Genomic DNA, 16,838 nt, shown 5'->3' on the forward strand with positions numbered 1-16,838 from the left:
CTAGGTGCCGGATGGCTTTTTTGCCACCTATATCTTCATTCTGGGATCTACCAAGTTGTATCACTAAGGAAGCTGCTTAAGTTTCTGCATTCGTGCGAGAGGGCTAAGCCCCTCCTCTCAGCTAGATTTGTGCACGTCCTTCCTGTTTGCAGCAGCAGGTGTGTTCCGCTTTGAGCAACCCTTTCTTCTGTTGGGTGCTCAAGTCTACGGGGCAAATGGTGTGGAAGGCACTTCTCTCACCTTTATGGGCTCCATACCAGTTACGGCTGGTCCCAGTTACTCCAACTCGCGCCCCTACCACCCATGTAGCTTCAGGAAGGACAAGACCGGAGAGGGAGAGCTGACCTTGACCTCTTCAGGCTCGGGGCGGCTGTGCTTCCACCCCTCTTCCCAAAGCTTTGCAGCAGAGGGATCTAGAGGAACGATGGAGTTCTGGCCTTTCAGCCAGGAGACTAACGCTGTTTTCCTGGTAGCCAGATTCCAGGGGCGAGGGACCCTGGCCATTCCCGTCGGGAAAACGAGCGGGCAGGAATCAAGGAGCGTCTGGCTGGTTGGAAGCCAGTTCCGATGTGAGCAACTTTCCCTCAGTCGTGGGGTCCGGGGCGCGCCACCACCCCGCTCAGTGTTGTGCAGAGCTGGCTGCTGGCGCTCACAATGCTGGTTCGCACCCTCGGGGCAGGAGTCGGCGCGTTGCCATGACAGCGGCCCGCGAGGCGCGCGCCCGGGGGCCCACCACCCCCAGGCGCGCGCTACTCCCCCTTTCCGACCTCCCCTCCCCCTCATTGTGGAGCGCAACCCCCCCCCCGCCCCCGGCTGTGGGAAGGGGCCGGGCCAGCCGCCTGACGTCTGTGCGGGGCTCGGAAGAAGGCTGCGGAGCCCAGCACCGGGCAGTGGCTGCGGCGGCGGGCGGGGAGCTCGGCGCTCGGGGGCTCCGCCTTGCGCGTGGGGCGCTGAGCAGAGAGGCGCGGAGGCGGCGAGGGTGCGCGGGGGGCTTAGGGGGTAGCTCGGCGTCGTCTCCCCGCCACCCGCCGCACCATGGGCAGCGCGGAGGACGCAGTCAAAGAGAAACTGTTGTGGAACGTGAAAAAGGAGGTAAAGTCCGGGGAAGGACCCCCGGGGGCTCGCGCCTTGCCCCCGGGCCCCGGGTTGCGGAGCGGCGCGAGCGGGCCCGCCCTCCCCTCCCCTCCCCCTCCCCCCCGGACGCCGCCGCTCTCGGGCCTGGGCCGGGCGGAGACCGGGTCCTGGACTCTCTCGGATCTAGAGACAGCACCCCTCGGTCCGAGGGACCAGGCCGGCGCTCCGGCGCTGGTTTGCTCCAGGATCCCGCAGTTCCCGGCCTGTGACGGCAACAGTCCTGGGAGACCAGGGTCGGGGGAGGGGTGGCGGCGATTTCTGGAGAGGTGGTGCTACCCGTTCATTGCCCCCGCGGCCTGGGGAGGGCCCCGCACGGGCCTCCACCTGCGCTAAACGGTTTGGGGGCTTAGCTCCGGTTTGCGCTACGCCGGTTTCAGGGATTCCCCTGGGAACTGAGTCGCGACTGCGGGAGGGTTTGTCGCACACCGCACTGCTGCCACTCCACGCCCACCTCCCTACCGAGAGACCACGATGAAGGCGCGGTTGAAAATGGTTTTTAAGACTTACTTTCTCCTATTTGAGGAGCGCACCCCCCACCCCAAAAGTCAGGAATAGAGGAGTCCTTCCCTGTACTGATGTCCTTTATCTTGACCCTGCTCTAAAGCCCATTTCAGTTTCATTGTGTGTTTGGGGTGGGGGGGGACCCATAGGAATGACTCACCGTGTATGAGAGCTGGAGAGCTCAAGCCTGCAGCATGGATTAGAATGGATTAGGCCTCTAGAATGTGAACTCCTTGCACCTACCTTTGTGGCTGTCTTCTACCAGTTGTTCAAACTCCACAAGGGCAGGAAACCCGTCTGTTTTGTCCACTGTTGTGTCTAGGACTTGGCACACAGTAGGCACTCAGTGAGTTTTTGATAAATATCTTGGAGACTGCAAGATGGTGGGGATACATAACCTTGGAATACTCTGAACCTAGCTCTGTGTTACTTGAATAAGTTATTTAATCTCCTTGAATCTTAATTTCTTCATCTCTGAAAGGATGTGTACTTCATATATGAAAGTTTACCATATTGGTTCCTTTACCCCTTCCTAGAGTTTTAGGATTGGAGAAGACTCTGGGTTCTCATAAACTTCTGTAAGGCTCTAGATGGTTCTGCTGCATTAACTATGGCCTGACTACATGTATTTGTTCCCTTCTTTTTGGCAAAGAAGTGGTTGAAGCCATCACCTTTCCAGCTGTGTGTGTGAGAAGCTCTCTTGTAAGGTGGCCAAGAAAGTATTTTAGGCCAGGAGTATTATCAAATCAGCATTTAAACCCCCCAGCCCTGTGCTCACGTCGGCAGCACATATACTAAACCCCTCAGCCCTGATCTCCCCCAAGGAAAAGGGAAATCCCAAGTCTTAGTTTATCCTCAGGAAACAGTCTAGTGACAGAGACTCATGTGAGCAGTATAAATAAAAAGTAGCCATACCTAAACTATGGACAGATGTGCTAGGATTGTTGGTGTGATCCAAATTTAGGGTTGATCGGGGATGTAGGAAAGATTTTTTTTTTTTGTATATTGTTTTATTGGAGTTCGATTTGCCAACATATAGTATAACACCCAGTGCTCAGTGCTCATCCCATCACGTGTAAGAAAGATTTCTGAGAAGACTAAGTATAATTCTTTTTTCAATACTTAGAAGGCTATTTATACTACTCTTAGAATTATTCCTTTTTTTATTTTATTTTTTATTTTATTTTATTTTTTTAATTTTTATTTATTTATGATAGTCACACAGAGAGAGAGAGAGAGGCAGAGACACAGGCAGAGGGAGAAGCAGGCTCCATGCACCGGGAGCCCGACGTGGGATTCGATCCCGGGTCTCCAGGATCGCGCCCTGGGTGGCCAAACTGCTGCGCCACCCAGGGATCCCGAATTATTCCTTTTTTAAAAATATTTTATTTATTTATTCATGAGAGACACACACAGAGAGAAGCACAGACACAGGCAGAGGGAGAAACAGGCTCCACGCAGGGAGCCCGACATGGGACTCGATCCCAGGTCTCAGGACCACACCCGGGGCCGAAGGTGGCGCTAAATCGCTGAGCCACCCGGGCTGCCCCTATACTACTCTTAGAATTATTCCTAAACAAATCTGAGAAATGTCCAAAATATGCCACAGCTATGTATATTGCCTGACAAAGTTTAACCTTCTCTCAGTTCTTAGTTCCCTTCTCCCTTCAGCACTTAAAGAGAACCATATCCTTTCCTCTTCTATGAGTAGAAACAATGGGGCTAATTATAGGCAAGAGCAGTCTTTCAACACAAAACCTCTGGTATAATTCTAGAGTCATCTGTAGGTCCTTCTAACCCCAGAATCTGCCCTACCAGCCTGTTTCATATGCCTGCAGGTCTTTGAGCTGTGACTTTATGCTTTGTTTAATACAAATCCCTTAGAATGTAATCTAAGATGCTTTTAACGGTTTAGAATACAGGATCAATCTGATTTCCCTCTACCTAACTGCTAACCACGAGCAGCTTCCAATAGAGAGAAGCCACTAGGCCCTTCTTCCCTCCTCCCCAGGCTTTAGAAGCTTTACCATTCTCCAAACTGTACAGGCCTAGATAAGGGCCTTGGGAACAAGGGCAGCATTAGAACACTGAATGCCGGGCAGCCCCTGTGGCACAGCAGTTTAGAGCTGCCTGCAGCCTGGGGTGTGATCCTGGGGACCGCGGATCAAGTCCCACGTCAGGCTCCCTGCATGGAGCCTGCTTCTCCCTCTGCCTGTGTCTCTGCCTCTCTCTCTCTCTCTCTCTCTCTCTCTCTCTCTCTATGAATAAATAAATAAAATCTTTAAAAAAAAAAAAAAAAAGAACACAATGCCATGACCAAAGAATGGCAGACATCTCTGCCCAGAGCTTACTTTTTTTGTAAGATTTTATACTGGGATTGAGGTAATCCATTTCTCTAATCTTCCCTTCTCTTCCCATCCTTATTTACTCTCTACTCTGCAAGTGTCTGAACCCAGACTAGGAAAGCAGGACCAAGCTATTTATTTGCTCACAAGCCTTTGGTTAGAAAAAGAAATAAGATGCTGCCCTTTTGTCCACAGGTGAAGCAAATCATGGAGGAGGCTGTCACCAGGAAGTTTGTGCATGAGGATAGCAGCCACATCATTGCTCTGTGTGGTGAGTGACTGGGGGCAGTGAGAAGTAGGTTTAATACGGAGGACAGGGAAAGATGAGTCCTTAAGTTTAGTAGTTTTCAAATATGGCTGCAAATTAGAATCCAACTCTGAAGCATTTGAGATCTCCCTGGGCCTGGTCCCCAACCTACTGAATCAGGATCTCCAGGGCCCGAGGATATCTATATACATCTAATTCCCTTGATCTTTTGTATGCATCAGAGTCACCCGAAGAGCTTATTAAAACACAGATTCCTAACACAACCCTGGAATTTCTGACTCAGGTAGGTTTGGGGCAGGCCTGAGAATTTGCATTTCTGACAGGTGGTTCTGAAGCTGCTGGTCCAGGACCACACCCTGAGAACCAATGACCTAGGTAATTCTGGTTTGGGAATCACTGCTCTGGTTTATTTCTACTTTAACTTTGGGGGAAGGGTTTGTATTTTCGGGTGCTTTCTGTGCCACATCTACTTTCTAATTAATCCCACCTGGCATCCCAGCTTTCCAAGCACTGGCTTGGGTGCAAAACAACAGGAGCTATGACAGGAGGGAAAGCCAAAAGCCCTCCCACCTTACAAGAGGAAAAGTCTGTAATAAAGCATCCCTTCCACTTCACTGTGAAGACTTCTGACTTTGCAGGGACAAGCCTATCTCTATATACAATAGAGTTCTCTTAAATTTCCAAAAATTTGATCTTCCTTTCAGCTCCCTTTCTAAAGAGACAGTTTGCCATCTCTCAAACTGTTGTTTTCCTTGGCCTCTGAGATTGGTGTTTGGGATTTGTGAAAGGGAAATTGTGTATTTCCGAGAGGAACAAATGAAAGGAGCACTGTTTGACAGTAGCGTGGTGAGGCAAATAGAGCTGCCTGTCATCAGTCCAACAACAAATGCTGAGGGTGTGCTGGGAGCCAGATACTGTTCTTCAGGTAGGGAAATAGCAATAACGAGATGGACAGTCTCTGCCCACAAGGGCTTACATTTTGTGGGGAGAGAGAAAACCAAATGCACACATAAACATATGCTATAATAAAGATATGAATAAAGTTAAACAGAGATGGGACACCTGCTGGCTCGTTTGGTTAAGCGACCAACTCTTGGTTTCGGCTCAAGTCATGATCCCAGGATCCTGAGATTGAGCCCTGAGTGGGGCTCCCTGCTCAGTGGAGAGTCTGCTTGTCTCCCTTTCCCTCCCCACCTCCCCCCATTGGCATTCTCTCTCTCTCTCTCTCTTTCTCTCAGATAAATAAATAAATCTTTAAAGAATAAATAAAGCAGAGAAATAAGGAAAAGCGACTGGGGAGAAATGGTATGTGAGCAGAGCCTAAGTGACAGACTGAGGATTCACATGAATCCTGGTGTTCTGCTTAATTAAGTCATCTTGGACAAGTTTCTTAACTACTGTCACCCATAGTTTGCTCCCCTTAAAACAGGATGGTGATTCCCACCCCAAGAAATGTTTGTGAGGATTGAGATGATGCATGTGAACATTACTAGCACTGTTAGAGCTCAGGAAATATCTGTCTTTCCTTCTCCTTTGGATGTTGAGGCTGAAACTAGGTTAGCCGGATTTGAGTTCCCACCATTTTCCTTTTGGGTAAGTTTCCCTGTTCTTTGAGATGATGTTATGATTCCCAGGTTTACAAGCAGCAATCTAATCTCACCTTTCCTCAGGCAGGACCTATGTAAGGGGAGAAGCATGATAGTCTTGCAATAAGTGACTTCCAAGAATATTAGAACTCTACTCCTTTCTACCTGTGTTGTGTGCCCCTGATATCAACCACTGTCTGCCATTGTCACCAGACTCTGCTGGTGGCCCAGTCATGCATGGCTTAATTCCTTATCCAGACCACATACAACAAATACAGAAAACAGAATAAAATAGTGCAAACAGCTTGTGCATGGGCGCCACACGTGGGTGGCCGAGAGTGGGGGGAAGAGAGTCAGGGAGAAAAGTTGTGGGTATTTCACATTCAGGCCAATTAAGATGAGAAGAAACTGTCATTTCTCCTCTGATCAGTCTAGGGGCCCCCAGGAAGCAGTGGAGCTTTCTCTTTTGTCTCCTGCCTAGAAGCCCAGGGCTCTTTCTAGCAGGCAGAGATCCTACCCTCAAAAGGAGTGATGTTTCTGCTTTCAGCCACTTTTAGTTTCTGAAACAGAACAAGGGTCTATAAAATAGACCCCAGTCTCCAGGGTTCTTCTGCTCCAGGGTTCTGTTGGAGGTTTCTTTGGTCTGCTAGTGCAAACTTAAATGTCCACAATCAGACGAGAAGAGTGTCTGGGTGTGAGACTACAGGCAGTGGTGGTAGGACCTGAGGTGAACTGAGTATTGCTTGCCACCAGTCAGCTCCTGCAGGAATGCAAGCCCCAGCTTGCCTTGGCCTTTGTTTTATTTTAAGAGAAGCTAGAAGTCTGGGTTTGTTTTTTGTTTGTTTGTTTTTAATCATGAGAGACACAGAGAGAGACAGAGACATAGGCAGAGGGAGACACGGGCTTCCCCAGGGAGACCAGTGTAGGACTTGATCCCAGGACCCTGGGATCACGACCTGAGCTGAAGGCAGACTCGCAACCACTGAGCCACCCAGGTGCCCCAAAGTCTGGGTTTTTATATGAAATTCCCCAATTTTTAAAGGTTGATAACTAATTTCCATTATATATATATATATATTTTTTTTTTTTTTAATAAGTAGGCACCAGGCCTAACATGGAGCCCAATGCAGGGTTTGAATTCATGATCCTGAGATTAAGAGTTGGACACTTAACTGACTGAGCCACCCAGGCGCCCCACAAATCCCATATTTTAAAAATGTGTGGGCCAAACAAAAGGCATCTCCAAGGCTCTGCTTGTTTGCGGCCCCTGCCTTGCTGTCACTGAGGAGAATGTTAGCATGAGGGGTTGCCAACAGTATAAAGCTAAGTCAAGCCCATGGAAAAAGGAATCCTTGGGCTTTATCAAAATTGTTATTCTGTAGTGAGGTAAATCCCAACTTGAGCTCAAAAGAAGGTATATTTAAAGTAATGATTATCAAACTTTTTTTCCTGTCTACAAGCCATTTACATGCATCGTACAGTAGGATCATTATCAGGGATTCTTGGGAGGAGGCAGAGGAAAGAATAGGTATGTATTGATGGAAAACTCCACCCCTCTGGCTTTTTGAAGATTCTGATATGCTAGTCATCTTCACTTCTGGGCAAATGCTGGTCAGAAATGCATCTCTAGTCTGAAGTAGATCCAGTCTTATCCTGGGTCCTGCTATTGGCCCAGCCACATGCAGCATTCAGCTTTATTCTGGGAAGAATTGGAGCGCAGAGAAGATACTGAGAGATCTGAGCACAACAATGGTGTGAAAGTTAACCACAGAGTGGCCACCTTCCCTGGAACCTTGGAGAGCACTGGGGCCATGGACCCCTCTGCACTTTTCTGGCCCCTCTGTGCAGGGCCTGGGTGAGATGATCTACTCTCAGCTTCCTTAAGGTAGAGATATTTGAACTGGCAACAGAATCTTCTGGAGAGACTTAGAAACAGAACAAAGAATCCCTGGGTTGAACCCTGACCCTGGGCAAACCCAGGAAAACTGTGCCAGACCCCTTTTCCTATTACCCACGAGAGGAGTGAGATTCCCAGGACTGGGTGAGAAATGTGTTGTTTCTTGTGTGTGTATTGTGGTTCCTAAACCTGTTTGTCCAAAAGCTGGTCAGGCCCCTGTAAGTAGAAACTTTGTGAGGAAGCTTTGCTGGCAAGCCCTGGCTGGCAGAGAGGGGTTCTCTGCGTGCTATTCTCCAACCACCCAGCATGACTGTCAGAGGATTAGGCCTGTGTGACTACCCCTTCCCACAGGTGGAGACTGGGTTTTGGGGTGTGGGCCCAAACCTACCACTGTAGGAAAGGGTTCTTTGATATCGCCATGTTATTATCTTAAAAAGGTTTATCAAGTTTGCATTTCATTTCATAATACAGTCTTTGAAACATTTGTTATAAAGACATACTGTTGAATCAGATTAATGCACCTTGTTTTCTCTGTGGCTTCTTAAATCCCCTGGTGTAGGCTGATAACTCCTGCTACTGCCTCCTCTCCAGGGCAAGGTGCTTTCAGCTTTTTTAAAAGTTTTATTTATCTAATAATCTCTACCCCACATGGGGCTCAAATTCATGACCCCAAGATCAAGAGTCACATACTCCACTGACTGAGCCAGCCAGGCACCCCTCATGGTGCTTTTAACTTTTGCTTTTGGGCAACTCAGCATTAGGGCTGAACACCAAACTGTCCCAGATTTCATCTTTGAACTCTTCATTCATAATAATAATTATACATGCTTAAATAAGACACATTAACTCTCTTCCCATCATGGATCTGAGGTAATTCAAGCACCAACCTGAAAAAGTTTGGATCATCAGCACTGGAAAAGCCATATTTCTGGACCTGCCCTTCCTCAGGCTCATGTCTAGGTGTGGCCACCTCCACCGTATTTCTGCATGCTCTGTCCTGCTTGGGCACTGAGTTTGGATTTTAACCTTTGCTGGGTAGAACAGGTTTACAGAGCTGGCCTGGCACAGCAGGTTCTCAGACTCTTAATGTCTCTTCTACATGGAAGGTATTGGGGGTAGGACCCAGGCCCAGGTCAGCCCTGCCCCTCAGTCACCAAGGTCTTGGCTCACCCTGCATAGATCTTTGGATCCTCAATTGGAAGATTGTTGCTTCTGATTGAAGATGAGCTGTAATGGGAGATGGGTGGAGTCTATGGAGCTGGGAACAGCATCAGGGCCTTATTAACAACCCACTTCCTGCTCCCCGTTGCTAAGCAGCTTTCATTAACCTGGAAGGTCTGCTGCGGTGAACTCCTCTGGGGAATGGTGTGGAGATGCTAATGAGCTGGGAGAAAAGCAGGTGCTGTGGAAGGATTGCCTCTCACCTGAGACACTGCAGCAAGAGCTTTTCAGCACATGTTGAGATTCAGACTCCAGGCAGTTTTTAGTCTAGGTAAGGGATTTCTTCTGTCTTCTTCCCACCTATACTGAATGAAATCCCTAGGTAAGGGATTTCTCAGGAAATCTGACTTCTGCCTTCCATCTGCAAATAATCAAGCAGGAAGGAAGGCCCTCTGTGGAAGTGGGTCCTCTCATCCTGTCTTGGGATGAGGCTGAGGGCATATGGTGGTGGTCTGTAGGCGAGACACTTAAGTTCGTGACTTTGGCCAGTTATTCAGCAGCTGAATAACTGCTACCCCAGAAGGCTGATGTGAGGACTAACAGAGTGACACAGTAAAGCACACAGCATGGAACCAGGTACACAGTAGGTCCTGAATAAATATTGCCATTATCATTATCAGCACCACCAGCACCTTTTACTTTTTCTTATAGGTGATCCTACAAGGTGGGGCATGGGTAAAATAGGTGAAGGGGATTAAGAGTATGCCTATCGTGGTGAGCACTGAGTAGTGTATAGAACTGTTGAATCATTATGTTGTACACCTGAAACTAATACACCACATGTTAATTACATTGGAATTTAAAAAGTGATCCTAAAGCCTTCCCCATCAAGCCTTCTAGAACCTTCCCCAGGATTTCATCTGAGAATCCATGTTTCTGAGAGTTTGGAGCATCTAGACAACTAGAGAAATTTGAACTCCAGGAACTCAATCAGGGAACTTAAAAAGAAATTTTATTAATTTTGTAGGTGCAATCAAGATATTATATACATCTTTATAAAAGAGTCATCTTTTACAGATACCTACTGAAATAGTTACAGATAAAAATATATGATAACTAAAATTTTCTTCAAAATAATCCGGGGGATAAGTGAAAAAGTGGTTGGAGGTGGTATAGCTGAAATAAGATGAGTCATAACTTGACCATTGTTTGGGTTAGGTGATTGGTATGTGGTGTTCATTCTATCATCCTCTTTACTTTTGTATATATTTGGAATTTTCTGTTATGAATTTTTAAAATTTTTATTTTAATTTTTAAAAATATTTTTTATTTATTCATTTATGAGAGACACAGAGAGAGGCAGAGACATAGGCAGAGGGAGAAGTAGGCTCCATGCCGGAAGCTCGATGTGGGACTCGATCCCAGGACTCTCAGATCATGCCCTGAGCCAAAGGCAGACGCTCAACCACTGAGCCACCCAGGTGTCCCCATAATGATTTTTTTTTTTAAAGAGGAAGAGAGGATGGGAGGAGAAAGAGATATAGTGAATATAGACAACTCTCCTGAAAAATTTTATACAAAAGGGAGCAGTTAAATTGTTCAATACCTGAACGGGGATATAGGGCCAAGGGAGATGGTGGTGGTGGTGGTATGTGTGTGTGTGTGTGTTTTTTTTTTAATTGGAGAAGTTATAGAATGTTTATCTACAAATGGGAAGAACCCAGTAAGAAACATTAAAGATATAGGGAAGAGAAGTGATGTTTGCTGGAATGATGCCCTTGAGAGGCGAAGTGGCTGAAATCCAATGTGTAGGTAGACAGGGTGCCTTAGGGAGGAGTACAGCCAGACCATCTGTAAGGACAGAAGAGAAGGCAGGGGATGGGCCTGAGGTGCTGGGAAGAAAGGCACCAATGTTTTTTGGTTTTTTTTTTGAATGATTAAAGATGTCTTTATAAATAAAGTTTGTTCATGGGCAGCCCCGGTGGCTTAGCGGTTTAGCACCACCTTCAGCCCAGGGCATGATCCTGGAGACCTGGGATCAAGTCCCACATTAGATTCCCTGCATGGAGCCTGCTCCTCCCTCTGCCTGTGTCTCTGCCTTGCTCTCTCTCCTCTCTCTGTGTATTCTCTTGAATAAAGAAATAAAGTCTTAAAAAAGAAATAAAGTTTATTCATGATTACATTCTAAATACACAGAATAAAAAAATGATGTCCGCTCATTCGTAAGACACCAACCAGAATTTTCTTATACTGTCTCAAAATTTAACAATTTCCCAAAAAGGCACCAATGTTAATGATCACCCTCAGTGTATTTGAGAAATTATAAAGGAAGATTTTGCATCTTCACAGCCTGTTGCTTATAATCACTCAAAACCTATTGAGACAGGATCTGTTCCTTTCCCTAACTGCACCAAAGCTCAGAGAGATTTACTGGTTTGCACAAAGTCAAATAGCTAATAGGAAAAGGACCCGAGTTTGAATCGATACCTGTTTTACTCCAAAGCCCTACTACCCAGGGATGAGTCTACCCATGTAGCCTGTCTAGGAGAGGAGCCTTGAAGTGTGGGGCATTGAGGAGCAGTTGGCCCTTGTGGAGACATAGCTCAGGTCACCAAACAATGGACTTAGGGTGTTCAGAGATACTCTGGAAGACAGTGGATCCCTTGCTGAGCCAAGCAAGGCCAGCACTGGCCTGGTTCCCTGGAAAGTGCTGTCTATGCAGATTCTGCTCTGCATCTCCCATCACGGCAAAGTAGATATATGTGGTAGGAATTTCATTTCCCTCACCTGCTGGGTTCTGGACTATCAAGGCAGTGCTTTCTTCTCACACTGAGAGTCTGGATGGGAGAGTTGCTTTCTCAGGATATTGAACAAGGCTGACTGCCTCTAAAAGCTGATGCAGTCAGCATCACTAGTGCCTGCTGAGAGAAAATATACTCTAGTTACCATAGAAATGCTCATTCCGGGTGGAAACAACTGTTATAAATCCCTGGGTAGAAATAGCCAGCCAGGGAAGTGGGGAGGAGAGAAGTGGATGAGCCTGCCCTCTCGTCTTGACTTTTCCCACTTTGTCCACTGCAGAAAAAACATTGATTTCTCCCATTGGCCATTGAAGGAAGTTCCAACTTAAGAGGCTGGCCATCTCACCCATTCCTTTATCTCCAGAGAGGCTGCTCCTCTCCTGGCAGTCTTGATTCTACCATCCAAGCCATTCAGCTTTAAAAAAAATTTTTTTTAAGATTTTTATTTATTAATAAGAGACACAGAGAGAGAAGCAGAGACATAGGCAGAGGGAGAAGCAGACTCCATATAGGGAGGCCAATGTGGGACTCGATCCCAGAACTCAGGGACCATGCCCAGGCAGACGCTCAACTGCTGAGCCACCCAGGCATCCCCAAGCCATTCAGCTTTTAAAAATTCTGCTCTAGGGGCACCTGGCTGGCTCAGTTGGTGGAGCATGCACCTCTTGATCTCAGGGTCATGAGTTTGAGCCCTACATTGGGCATAGAGACTACTTTTAAAATATTTTTTAATAATAAAAACAAAAGAAAATAAAAATTTTGCTTTAAGGGATATGGCTCAGCGGTTAAGCGCCTGCCTTCGGCCCAGGGCATGATTCTGGAGTCCCAGGATCAAGTCCCACATCAGGCTCCCTGCATGGATCCTGCTTCTCCCTCTGCCTGTGTCTCTGCCTTTCTCTCTCTGTGTCTCCATGAATAAATAAATAAAATATTTTTTAAAAAATTTGCTTTAAGTAGTATCCTCAGAAACTCCAAACCAGCCACCTGTGGCTGACTGCTCCACCCAGCACTTTCCTCACTTGATTGGGTTCTCTATGGCAACTACAACCGAACTCCCTCGTTGCACAGATGGCAGCCAGCAGAGGTGGGAGAGCAGGAGTTACTCTCCACACCTCTTCCCATTACCATCCCTTCTTGGCTTAGAGCCTTGGGCTTAGCCTTCATGTCAGGCTGTGCTAATTCTGGATGGAGTGTCCTTATATCTCAATCAATGGCCTAGTTCTCTTTAGGCCGTTCAGTGGATTCCCCTATTACCAGGCCCCTGGGCTGAACACATAGCTATGTATATGAGAGCCAGGGTTGTTGCTGGGGCTCCCTGGGCTGATTGAGGACCCTTTTCAACCACTGCTGCATGTCTTGGGCAGCCACAGTTTTAGTCCATTGTAATGGGCTCTTGGGATACCTCAGCTTGTCCCAGCTCACTGAATTGTTTCTCTGGTCCTTCCGCAGCTCAGGTCACCTGTGGCTAAGCTGAGCAGAACCCAGCTGCCCCTGTGGGGGTGGGGAACCAAGCCAGTTGGGAGAGATTGCCAAGGGAGCTAAAGGACTTGGTGCCCATGGCCAGACCCAGCCCTTCTGGGTTTTGTGAGTTTTGATTCACCTCCAGGCTAGAGAAAGTCTCTAGCATCATCTCATAATAGAATCGTGGTATCTGGGTTGGATGGTCAGCTGTTTAGTTATTATAATTATTATTCTGGATTGGTAATATATTACCTGGTTCAAAAATCAAAACTGGAAAAAAAAATCAAAACTGTACAAAAGTATACAGTGTAAAGTTTACTCCTTTACCTGGCTCCATTCACCCACTTTCCCTCCACTTACCCATTTCTACATAGGTAACTACTTCCACTTTTTTTTTTTCCAGATTTAATTTATTTATTTATGACAGACACAGAGAGAGAGAAGCAGAGACACAGGCAGAGGAAGAAGCAGGCTCCATGCAGGGAGCCCAATGTGGGACTCGATCCCTGGACCCCAGGATCATGCCCTGAGCCGAAGGCAGACGCTCAACCGCTGAGCCACCCAGGCATCCCACTACTACCACTTTTGTTTCTTATGCATCCTTACAGAATTTTTTATCCTAGTAAAATAAATTATATTCTTTGTTTCCCCACAAACAACACCCTTTTTGTAATGAAAAGGTATGCAATCATACTGCTTTGCATCTTGCTTTAGGAGATTTTTCATTGTTAGTTTCTAGAAAGCATCTTCAGTCTTTTTCAGAGTTGTATAATCTGTTGTATGAATATATCGAATTTGCTTAACCTGTCCCCATTGATGGAGATGAGGATAGTTTCCAGTCTTTTGCTGTTGTAACTAAGTAATCCTGCAGTTGTATCTGTAGACTACATTCTCAGAAGAGGGGTTACTGGGTCAGATGTTATTTGCCCTGTTGATAGATAATGCCACACTGCCTCCATAGGGGGGTGCCGGTTGGGACATCAGAGACTGGTGAAGGAAGGTTCTAGGACTAGTCTGGGCCTATAATTCTCAGCTTTTCCCTGGGAAGATGGTGCCGGACCTTTTGGGAGAGGAGACATCCACAGCAAGGTTCTTGTAGTTCCTTGAGCTCTCTTGTCAGTGGGATGGGATGACAGAGTAGGGAGCCCAGTACCCTGGGCTCATCTGACACCATAGTTCCAAAGTTCTACTGGAAGACCAAGGTGAGGAGTGAGGGGGTTGTTTATGGAATCATGTCTGTTTCTCTGTTTCAATTTATTCACCCAGATCTTTTCATTGCAACCAATGACCAAAAAGAGTATTGGTTTTTATTATTATTACATATTTGTCCCATATGAAATGAGCTAGATGGTGTCAGGGATGTGCTTAAGCCATGACAGGCATCTCCTGCCATGGCCTACCACCCTGGGGAGGGTGGGACAGAAAGCAGAATAAAGTGCTGGGATTCTCACCCTGGGACAGAAAGCAGAATAAAGTGCTGGAATTCTCCTTGGTGTTCTGGGCCTTCAGTCAGGAAAGGAGAGGCATGGGTCTCTGGATGGTTTCTCCTGGGAAAAGGGTGCTTGACGGTCTGTGAGAGGCCCTCCCTGGGGAGTGTGGGCAGCAGGAGAGTTGGACCTCATTGCTGATGGCTCTGCAGCCAAGTTCTGAGTGGTGTTCACTGTACATTGTGGGGCAGGGAGAGTCTTTATACTTGCACCTCTGAGTTTCGACCAATGGACAGTTCAACCCAAAAGTCTTAAACAGGGAGTCTAAAACTTTCAGAGGTCAAGTACCCCTTTTAGAGGCTAAAAATCAGGGATGCCTGGTAGCTCAGGGTTTGAGCATCTGCCTTCAGCTCAGGTCATGATCCAGGGATCGTGAGATCGAGTCCCGCATCAGGTTCACCATGGGGAGCCTGCTTCTCCCTCTGCCTATGTGTCTGTCTCTCTCTGTATCTGTCATGAATAAATAAATAAATCCTTTTTTTAAAAAAAGGCTAAAAATCATGGATACCTTATCCAGAAAAACACTCACCTGAGCATGCTGGAGCACACCAATAATTTTATATGCAATATTTGGGGGTCTTTGGAAGGCACAAAAGCTCATCCACAAACCCTCTCAGGATAGTAGTTCTCAATTATTTTTATTTTTTTTTTTAGTTCTCAATTATTATTAGTGTCATTGTTATTATGTTATTTTGTCTACATGCTGCACACAATATTTTTCATTGCATGTACTGACTTTCTGGGGGGTAGGGGTGAGGGGGGACCAACAGCCCTATGGGAATGGGGAAGGTCAAGTGTAGTTTGAGCAGCCACTGCCCAGGGAGCCCATGGAACTGGGTTAAGAATACCTTGGCATAGAGGGTCGTTTACTTTGCTCCATAGGTAGAGAGTTGAAAGGGATTTCTCCTTCCACAGACATTGCCTAGCACCTTGCCTGCATTTCATAGAAGGAACTTAGCAGTTCTGGGGTGAGCAGGAGGATACTCTGCATGATCTTGGGCTTCTCTCAATATTCTCTACTTGCAGTAATTGCTGAGGAATGCCTCTGGTCACCCCAGAGCACCCTAATGCCTGTGCTCAGAGGCTGCCTAAGAGTGTAGGTGAGGTCAGGTGGGATGGGAGTGCTGCTACCCGCCTTTCCCTGGCTCCCCAGCCTGGCTGCATTTGCAATCTCCTGGGGAAGGTGGGAAGGCTAATGGCTCATTATGCCTGCAATTAGTCACATCATGGAGGCACATGATTCCCTACAGGACGGCTGCCACCTGCTGCCACTCTGGCCATGTTCAGTGCTGCTTCTCTCCCACTCTGAATGGGGAGTGCAGTCCCAGGACCTAGAGACTGGAACTCACTCACCTGTACACCACAGGGCCACACAGGACCTCCATGGACCAAGGGGACAGCCATGGGGTGGAGTATGTCGACACTTAAGCAGAGATTCCCCCACATGCCCCATATACACATAATATGTGTAGACTTATCTGTCTGCATACACATGTCCACATACATGTATGAACATGCTGTGAGGAAAGGCTGTGCCTTATAAAATAAAGTTCCCTGAGGCCTAAGCAGGGAAATGCCCAGCAGGAAACTTCTAGGAGGAGGATCCTGCCTTGTTTCCCCACTCTTGGGAGGCTCTTGCTGGGTCTAGCCTCCAGGTCTGTCCCTGGGACTCTTTCCAGCTTCTTGACTTCAGTATAAAAGAGGACCAGAAAAAACTCTTACAGGATAGCAATGACTGCCTGTCAGTTACTAAAAATGGCAACAAAAACCAGGTGAAAGCCGGAGATCAGTGGCCATTTCCTAAGGCCAGGCTTCATATTCTAACAGCACTAGTCATAGTCAACTCAATGGGGCCTCTCAGTTGCCCTATTCTGAAAGAACGGCATCTCCACCCACCTCTGGGGAGCCTGTGATCCTCTCCCCTCTTCCTGCCAGGGAGAGGTCTTACAAAAACCCAGCCCTTGCAGGTTAACTGTGGAACAGGATCTTGGCAAAAAGGGCTGAGGACTCAGGAACCAACAAGGACCGAGTGCCCCCTGTGTGCCAGACTCATGAAAAGACTTTAACTCAGTTCATCTCGTGTAATGGGTCATGCCAGTCCTAAGAAGTAGCCCCATTTCATAGATGAAAACAGGCTCAGAGTGTTATCACCCATGTTTCCTAGGGATAGGGAGTGGCCATGCTAAGCATCAGACCA

At 47.1% G+C, this 16,838-nt stretch overlaps 1 protein-coding gene across 7 annotated transcripts in view; it reads left to right on the forward strand.

The window, feature by feature from the left end:
- Window positions 1-23: 23 nt before the first annotated feature.
- The window catches only part of SGSM2 (small G protein signaling modulator 2), a 35,629-nt gene continuing 18,814 nt past the window's right edge, over window positions 24-16,838 (forward strand). For 3 of the 7 annotated variants that reach the window (XM_025476110.3, XM_025476115.3, XM_025476117.3), the window contains exons 1-2: window positions 873-1,092; window positions 4,176-4,251. In XM_025476110.3, coding sequence (XP_025331895.1) covers window positions 1,036-1,092; window positions 4,176-4,251 — 133 coding nt within the window. In that variant the 5' untranslated portion in view covers window positions 873-1,035. Of the gene's footprint in view, window positions 159-872; window positions 1,093-4,175; window positions 4,252-4,571; window positions 4,624-9,066; window positions 9,224-16,838 lie in introns of those variants that run through there. The other 4 variants (XM_049114882.1, XM_025476111.3, XM_025476113.3 and 1 more) reach the window with 4 other exon arrangements.

Source organism: Canis lupus, chromosome 9, assembly GCF_003254725.2.
Source record: "Canis lupus dingo isolate Sandy chromosome 9, ASM325472v2, whole genome shotgun sequence".
Taxonomy (NCBI): Eukaryota; Metazoa; Chordata; class Mammalia; order Carnivora; family Canidae; genus Canis; species Canis lupus.